Source organism: Myotis brandtii, unplaced genomic scaffold, assembly GCF_000412655.1.
Source record: "Myotis brandtii unplaced genomic scaffold, ASM41265v1 scaffold165, whole genome shotgun sequence".
Lineage (NCBI taxonomy): Eukaryota > Metazoa > Chordata > Mammalia > Chiroptera > Vespertilionidae > Myotis > Myotis brandtii.
The window spans coordinates 9,777,585-9,786,406 of record NW_005356042.1 but is presented as its reverse complement, the minus strand read 5'-3'; the positions used below and the strand labels follow the sequence as shown (position 1 = coordinate 9,786,406).

At 38.9% G+C, this 8,822-nt stretch overlaps 1 protein-coding gene across 1 annotated transcript in view; it reads right to left on the bottom strand.

Annotated features, from left to right (window-relative positions):
* MPHOSPH6 (M-phase phosphoprotein 6) overlaps positions 1-8,784 on the bottom strand; it is a 25,443-nt gene extending 16,659 nt beyond the window's left edge. Inside the window, exons 1-2 of the mRNA XM_005862575.2 lie at positions 8,688-8,784; positions 3,508-3,620 (exon numbers count right to left, since the gene is read on the bottom strand). Of these exons, the coding sequence (XP_005862637.1) occupies positions 3,508-3,620; positions 8,688-8,738 (164 nt within the window). The 5' untranslated portion in view covers positions 8,739-8,784. The remainder of the gene's footprint in view (positions 1-3,507; positions 3,621-8,687) is intronic.
* Positions 8,785-8,822: the final 38 nt, after the last annotated feature.

Genomic DNA, 8,822 nt, shown 5'->3' with positions numbered 1-8,822 from the left:
AAGCATAAAGTTACCTGTTTTTTTCCAACCAGCTGCAAATCCTACAGGTATTTTTGTTATCAATTTAAGAATTGTAATTCTTTTGTGTTGGTGGCTTTATTATTATAAAATGAAACATTTTTTTAGGTGCCCTGTTTGAGATGGCTACAAAGAAGAAGAAAAATGGAAGACGAAAACCGTGAATTTAAAGTTGAATTTAAAGTTGAATGTACCTACCTATATAGTTTGTATAAAAAATTTGGCTCTCAAAAGAAATTTCAATCGTTGTACTGTTGATATTTGGCTCTGTTGACTAATGAGTTTGCCGACCACTGTCCTAGATGAAGCACTAAAAATTTATTACTTTTTATTGATCTCAGTCCTTGATTACACTTTTTACAAATATTCTCTACACAAAATGGGAAGCATTTATAAGATAATTCTAATTAGTGAAGTATGACTGTCTTGAGAAAATACACTTGTGTGATTGAGTTGTGAGTTAACTAGTTACTTTTTTCTTGATACACCATAACTATAGTTATTCAAACTTGGGTACTTAGCAGATATTTTCTTGAACATAAAATAAAGTAAATCTGTCACTTCAAGGGAAACAACTGATAATACTTATTACCAATAATAAAATTCAAGCTTTTAAGCAAAAATTAGAATTTTGAATAGCTTGTATATGTCATTTTGGGCTTGACAGGTTCCCAATACTTAAAGCCTTTTCCGATGAAACCCACAGTAATATTAATGATGTAATTTTTGATACTGTACAATGAAATGAGTTATTTGGAAAATCTATATAACTCATTAAGCTAATATATTCCAAATGAGACATGCATGATGTTATGAAATTATGCATTGACAAAAGATCTTAAAATTGTAAGACAGACCAATGATTATGATAAAGATGTTTTCAGGTTCCTCACTGCAGTTAACATCTAAGAAACTACTACTTATTGAGTTTTGGAGTAGTATCAAAGGATTATCTGAAAAAGGTATTACAACACTCCTCTATCCTCAACTACATCATCAAGTGTGGGGGTGGACTTTCTTTATGTACTTCAACCAAAACAACATCCTATAAGAAGCTGAATGCAGGAGTTAGAAGAATCCAGCTGTCTTCTATAATGCTGGACATTAAAGAGATTTGCAAAAACGTAAAACAATGCCATTTTTCTCCCTAATATTTTTTTTGTCTTGGAAAAGTTCTTTTGCATGCAAAAATGTGTTATTTATGTTAACATGTAATGCATTTGTTTCTTAAATATTTTAAAAATGTTTTAATTTCTTATATAAATATCAACATGAAGAGTATCAGTGCTCTTCACTAATGATTTTCTTTTCTTTCTCTTCTAGTTGTCTTGACCTATCTTTAAGAAGCTTTTTATGGGTTCTAAATTATTTTTTAAAAATGTAAATAATCCTTGAGTCCAAAACATTGAGAACCCACTGTTCTTTAAGTTCCTCCCCTACAGTCCAGTTAGCACCTCACTTCCTGCAGGACCGCCTCTCCCTGAGGGAATCTAAATTCAGGCACACATTCTCCTGATCTTGGATCTCTAGCCTCTAAAACTGTAAGAAATAAATTTCGGTTGTGTATAAGCTACCCAGTCTGTAGTATTTTGTTATAGTAGCTCAAATGAACTGAGACATTTACCTCCTAGGAAAGAAGTCTAAAGGTCATTTTTCTGGGAATAATATACTGTGTTGGGGCAGGGGATACTGAAAACAAGATGGAAATCCTCCTGGGTTATCTGGGTTACTTTGTGCAAGTTTAGTCAAGGCATAAAATGAAATTATAGCTCCTTACCAGTCAGTAAAGGTCCTTTTCTACACTCCCTGCTTCTAAATCCATACCGTCACTGGCATTACTTTCCCCTACCTCCTTAACATCTTCCTTCCTCTGATAAGCAATAATAGAAAAAGAAGCAAGTACACAGAAAAGTAAGCAGAGAAAACAAAGTAGCTTTCTCCAATCCCTCCCGGTGGGACATACTTTTTATCTTTGGAGAGGAGTATCTAACCTTTTAAAAGATCCAGAGACAATCAGCCAAATAAGCAAGGGAATGTAACATGTTAAAAACAAAGAATTATAAGGTACAAAAAGGAAAAACATAAACATGCCTGAAAATAAGCAGTATCTTTAGTTCTTTCACAAAGTTTAAGTAAAACCATCTTAGTACAGAGCTTATTAAGGTAAGACAAGCATCAAGAAGAAATGATAAGTAGCTTCCAGAAAAATTTACATAAATTAATGGATAATGTGGATCCATCACTCCTTCATTCAAAATTATTTATCAATCACCAAACAAGCTAACAGTGGAAGACCAATGGTCTAGTTCTAGTGTGTTATCTCAGCTTTAGCAATGACTAGCTGGGTGACACTGAGCAAGTTATTTTCTCTTAAGCTTCAGTTTCCTCAACTATAAAATGGATAAAATATAATAGCCAGCTCTCAAGTTTGCTATGAGGATTAAATAATTAAAAGATGTGTATGGCTCAATGGTTACAGGACCACTGAGTGAATACTGAAGGGACTCAGGCTTGATTCCCTATCAAGGGCAAGTACTTTGGTTGCAGGTTCAATAACCAGCCCAGGGTCTCTCTCACATCGGGGTTTTTATCTTTTTCTCTCTCACCCTCCCTCCCTCCCTCTCTTTCTAAAAATCAATGGGAAAAATAGCCTCGGGTGAGGATTAAAAAAAAACCCCAAAATCCACAAAAATACAAAACAAAACAGAAAAAAGAGATGTAAGTGCTTAGCCCTGTTCCTAGCACACATTACAGACTCAATGAATGTTAGCTAAGATAACTGGTATTAATAGCAAAATATTTTTTAAAAGCCTAGACAGTGTGGTTCAGTGGTTGAGCATTGATCTATGAACCAGGAGGTCACAGTTCAATTCCTGGTCAGGACTCATACCAGAGTTGCAGGCTCATCAAACTTCAGTAAGGAGTGTGCAGGAGGCAGGTGACTCATGATTCTCTCTCATCATTGATGTTTCTATCTTTCTCTCTCCCTTCCTCTCTCTGAAATACATAAAAACGTATTTTCTTAAAAAAGAGAAAAGAAACAAAACAAAAATGTCTTGACCTGTGTTTCAGAAGCTCATTCTAATGAAACATTCTGTTAAAATGAAATAAAACTAGAGAGCCCAGAAGTACACACCTAATCTTTGGAACTTAATATGTAGCAAGTACATTACAGAATCTCATAAAAGGTCCCCAGTTACTACCAGAGATATGGGCTAGAATCCTTCATGCAATGCAAAAAAAAAAAAAAAAAAAAAAAAAAAAGGATAATATTATAAGTGATAGCCAAGGGTCAGTCAAAATGTATAAAAATTCAAGTAGAACTCTTATAGGTTTAACAATTTTAGAAAACTACTTGTAAGGCTATTTCAAGAAACTGAATTGATGCTATTTCATGGGCTTTGTGTCACTGGAATGATGAGTTACATTTATAGAGATTTCACTCTGAATGCACAAAGTGCCATTAATGTAATTTCTAATAAAACTTACTCTTTCTCTTTAAGCTCTGGTAAATCCAAGTACCAATGCTCTTCACTAATGATTTTCTTTTCTTCCTCTTCTAGTTGTTTCTTAGTTTGTGAGTCCAGTCCCCTTTGCATGAACTGTCAAATCAAAACAAAATCAGTGCCAGCAACTAATGTTCCCAATTTAGAGTTTAAAAAACCTCAAATAACTTTATTCTTTCACTTGCTCTTCCCCATTTCTCCAGAAATCCCACCTTATGATTGAGGACTCCATAAAGTCTGCTCTTCACTTGTATCTATCCTTTGAAATGCTGATCAATTATACGGCTGCTCTTTATTTTACAACTAGAGGCCCAGTGCACGGATTCATGCACCGGTGGGGTCCCTTGGTATGGCCTGTGGGGATCAAGCCAAAACTGGCAGTCCAACGCTGCCAGCTGCTCCTGCTCATCCTGGACCCACTGTGCCTGCCGCCGCTGCCACTTGGTAGGCTCACTGCTGCTCCACTGCAGTCTCCAGGCTGTGGTGGCCAGCCGTGAGACCTGCGAATGGCACCCCTTGGGCAGCTGACAGCGCTCCTGCTTTGGGAGCGCACTGACCACCAGGGAGCAGCTCCTGCCTTGAGCGTCTGCCACTTGGTGGTCAATACGCATCATAGTGACCAGTTGACCAGTTGCTTAGGCTTTTATATATATAGATAGAAGATAGCTCTGTATAAGCTCAACTCAAAATAGGCCAGTAGAGAAAACAGCAGTCCTGTTCTAGTCTCTCCCTAGCACAAACAATAGTGCTATTTCCAGGGGATAGGCAAACCAATAAGTTAATCACTGCAAAATGATGAAATATTAATAACAGGAAAAATAAATTTAGAAATCATCCAGCAGTTAGGTCTAGGATTACACTGGTTTCCATTTACCCCTATTTCTTTCCTTTATCCAGGCTCTATTTCTTTCCTTTATCCTATATTGTGCTTCCCTCAACTCCAGCTCTTTCAAAATCATAAACATTTTTAGGCATAAGGGCTTTACCAATGACTACTAAATGAAATGACTTGAAAAATATTCACAAATAAATATAAGGATAACAGCAAATTCTGATGAGGATATGAGAAAATTACCTCCTCTGTGAAAAATAGCTACATAGTTCCTTATCCAACTAAACATGAATTTACCATATGACCCAGCAATTGTCTTCTTGGACATTTATCCCAGAGAAATGAAAACTTAGTTTACTCAAAAAACTTACACATAAATAATCACAGCAGCTCTATTTGTACTAGCCAAGAACTGTAAACAATCAAAATACTCTTCAATAGGTGAATGGCTAAAATGAACCATAGAACAACCACAGCATGGAATTCTACTTAGCAATAAAAAGGAAGGAACTATTTATAACACTCAACAACTTAACTGGGTCTCAAGTGAATTATGCTGAGTGAAAAAGGCCAATCTTAAAGATTATGATTCCATTTATATAACATCCTTGAAATAACAAAATTATAATAATGAATAATAGATTAATGATGGCCAGGGATTAGGGATGACACAAAGGTGATGATGGAAAAGCTTTGAATGTGATGGCAGTTAGATAAATCTACATACAATAAATTGTATGGAAAGTTCACACACATACACACACACACACACACACAATCAAGTGCAAGTAAAATGATGAAATGTGGGTAAACTGTGTGGATTGTAACACCATCAATGTCCTGGCTTTGCACTGTTCGTTCATCTGTCCTCATCCTTTTACTTGTGCTTATACCCTCATTCCAGGAAAGATCCGGCAGTTTCCGGAAAGCAAACCCTGTACTTCCCAGTTCTTCTGCCTTTGCTATTCAACATTATGCTTCATCTTCTGCCTGGCAAAATACTTACTCATGAAGGTCCAGAGCACATGTCCTTTGATAGACATTCCTTGCTTCTAATACAGCTTTATAAACACCGGCTTATTGTTCATTAGAGGTCCGGTGTGGTCCCTCGGCCTGGCCTGCACCCTCTCGCAATCCAGGACCCTTTGGGGGATGTCGGACTGCCGGTTTTGGCCCGATCCCCACAGGCCAGGCCGAGGGACCCCACTGGTGCACAAATCCATGCACTGGGCCTCTAGTATGCATATAAGATCTTGGTTAATCTCTTCCCGCCCTGCCCCTCCCTTCCCTCGGAGATTCATCAGTCTGTTTCATGTTTCCATGCTTGTGTGTTGAGCATCTGCCCCCTGGTGGTCAATGCGCGTCATAGCTACCAGTCAAATGGTTGCTTAGACTTTTATATACAGTGGGGCCTTGACTTACGAGTGTCCCGACTAATGAGTTTTTCGAGATACGAGCCGTCTCTCGGCTGATATTTTGCTTTGAGTTGCGAGCTAAAATTCGGGTTACGAGCCAGCTTCAGATACCCCACCGCTAGTTGGCGCGCAGCGAACGTCACAGTGAACGCCACAACATCAGCCAAGCATCACGTGTCTCACTTGTTCACTTTTTGATTTGACATACGAGTAATTTGAGTTACGAGCTCCACCACGGAACGAATTAAACTCGTAAGTCAAGGCCCCACTGTATATAGATAGATGTCGCCCAAAAGACTAAGATTGTGAATGCAGACCACATCTCTTGTTCATTTTGCATTATTGGTACGTAGGCTGCAACTGGTACACAGAAAAGAGTTCAATAAAGGTTTTCTGAATGGAACTGATTCTAGACTTGTCTAATTTTTCCAGATTTCCTTTCTTGGCTGGTTCTCTTTAAAACATAGATGTCTTATCCCATTACTCATATTCTTCATGGTAAAACTCACAAATCCTGTCCAACTGCCTTTTTACCTCCTATTTTTAAGTAGATATTCTTTATGGTATAGAAATAGCCATATTCATATGTACCAAAATACATACATACACACACACACATTTTTCTATACATATGGAAAGGATAGAAAACCCTGTGACTATTCAGCAGTTCAATTCTTCTTTCTCCACAGTACAGAAGAACATACTCTAAAGCTACTGATTTAGTTTTACTCACAACAAGGGCTTGGAACAGGTATCACAAAATATAGTCCTTAGGCTAAACTTCTGTTTTTGTAAATAAAGTTTTACTGGAGCAAAGTCATACTCATTTGGTTCTGAGGTACAAGGGCCAAGTTGATTAGACAGACTGGCCCACAAATTTCAAGTATTTACCTATTCCTTTACAGAAAAAGTTCACTAACTCCTGTCTTGAGTCCAAAAGAGTTATCACAAATAAGTACCTTCTCTATATTTCCATCATACTCACAGACCTTCCACCTACATCCTTCACTTTCTACTTTCCATCAGGATCGACCTCCAGCCCCCAATAGATGACCCAAGTCAGACTTCAAGTATACTGGAAAACAAATGAGTCTATATTAAATCCTCTACCCTGTCATTCTTGCTCTATATTTAGCTCTTGATGAACAGCTACACTGAATACAATAACCTCAGGCAGCTGCTTCAGTCCTTCTCATAAGACATTCCACTTTATCTGTATATATAGTGTCTTCTGCTATCCTGCCAATGAGTTCTTTCTTAACAATGACAGAAGTTGTGAACCCAAATAGAGAACCTCTTCTTTGCTTCCAATGTCTAGTTGAGTCTCTCTCAACCACTCAGGTAAGGGGTAAATGATTTTTTAGAGTTAATTTCTTCATTCCTAACTTTCAAGTCAGATCTTTGGTCTGGTCCTTAATTACCCAGCACATCTTCATTTGACTTATTCCAAGAGTTAAACAACTTCTAAAATCTTTTCAGTGCTTGCTTTGTCAATCCAATCCACTCCACTTCCTTGAAACCCACACGATTGCAAATCATAAACCAAGAGAAAACTCTGTTCAGTAAAGATTCAAATTTTGCTAATATGCATGGAAGAAATGCTTTAGAAACTATAAATTATGCTGACTTACCCTTCACTTTCAATCACCCTATTCATCCCTAGTTACACCCTAGCTCAAATCAATTCACATTTTGCACATGCAATATTTACTCTTCAATCTTTCAGAACGTTATTTACGCCTTGCTTCCTCTTCCTGAAAACTGCGCACCCCTCTAAACATAACATTTAACAGTTTACATCTGTAAGTGTTCAGCAACCAGTAGTAAATGATAGCAAATGGGGTCTAGGGACAGACTTCTGAGTTTGAGTCTTGTCTACACTGTTTATTAGCAGTAAGTAACTTTGGGCAAGTTATTTACTCCTCCTTTTCAGTTGCCTCCACTGTTAGAGAGGGATACTAACCCACCTCAAGGGACTATGTGGAATTACTGAGTTCCTATATACAAGGCACTTAGAACAGTGTCTGGCATATAGCAAGCACTAAAATGTTTGCTATTATTATTTAAGTTTTAAGGATTGGTTGTTTCCCGTTTTAATTCCTGTATTCATTTTAACTACCCTTGTTTTTGTCCATTTTGATCTTATTTGGTTAAATCTGAAATATAAAAGTAAATTTTGCTTGACATAACTCACTTTCACCTCAACTGTTATAATTCCATAGCACCACCACTGCAACACTCACCCAGATCACCAGAACTTCTGGGAGGTCTTTCTGACTGCAATTTTGGACCCCGTTGGGCCTTTCTTTCACTAAATATTACCCAGAGGACAGAGTAAGAGGCACAGCTAATGATACTGTTCCCCGAACTCAACAGCTTCCCAATGCTCACAAGATAAATATCCTTAACCTGGTCTAACATTCCCTGCTGTGACCTGACTACTTTTTCAGGCCCATTTCTTGCAACTTGCCTTCCGGACATACTGAATTATCTTTAGTTCTTCACACTCAGCATAGAATTTTTGGATTTTGCCTCTCAGCCTTCTGAACGCTCTCTTGCCTCATTTTATGTTGCTATGCCCCTACCCTCCCACCTACCCTTCAGTCTCTACTAAAGCACCGCTTCCCGCAGAAGCCCGAAGTTCCTGGCCGGCGCTCCTGGCATCACTGCTCTTATTACGCTGTGTCCACTTTTACGTCTCTGTCTCTCCTATTCGACAGCTGGCTTTAGGAGAGAACCAGCCGGATTTCTAATCCAGTTCCCAGGGCCTAACACACAGCAGGCGCTAAGTGAATGAATGAACGCGAGAGCTGGAGGCCCTCTGGGGCCCCTGTACGCCCTTTGCCCCGGCCTCGGCCAGGCCAGGAGGCCCCGGTGGCCCTGCCCTCCCATCCTGCCTCCCCCCGAGCCCCGTACCTTCATGCGCAGCAAATTCTTGGACAACTTAGTTTTACGCTCAGACGCCATGCTGGCTCCCGCCGGGGTCCGGATCTCCGCTACGCAGCCCACCGCGCATGCGCACTACGACGCACACAGCGGCGGCGTCTTACG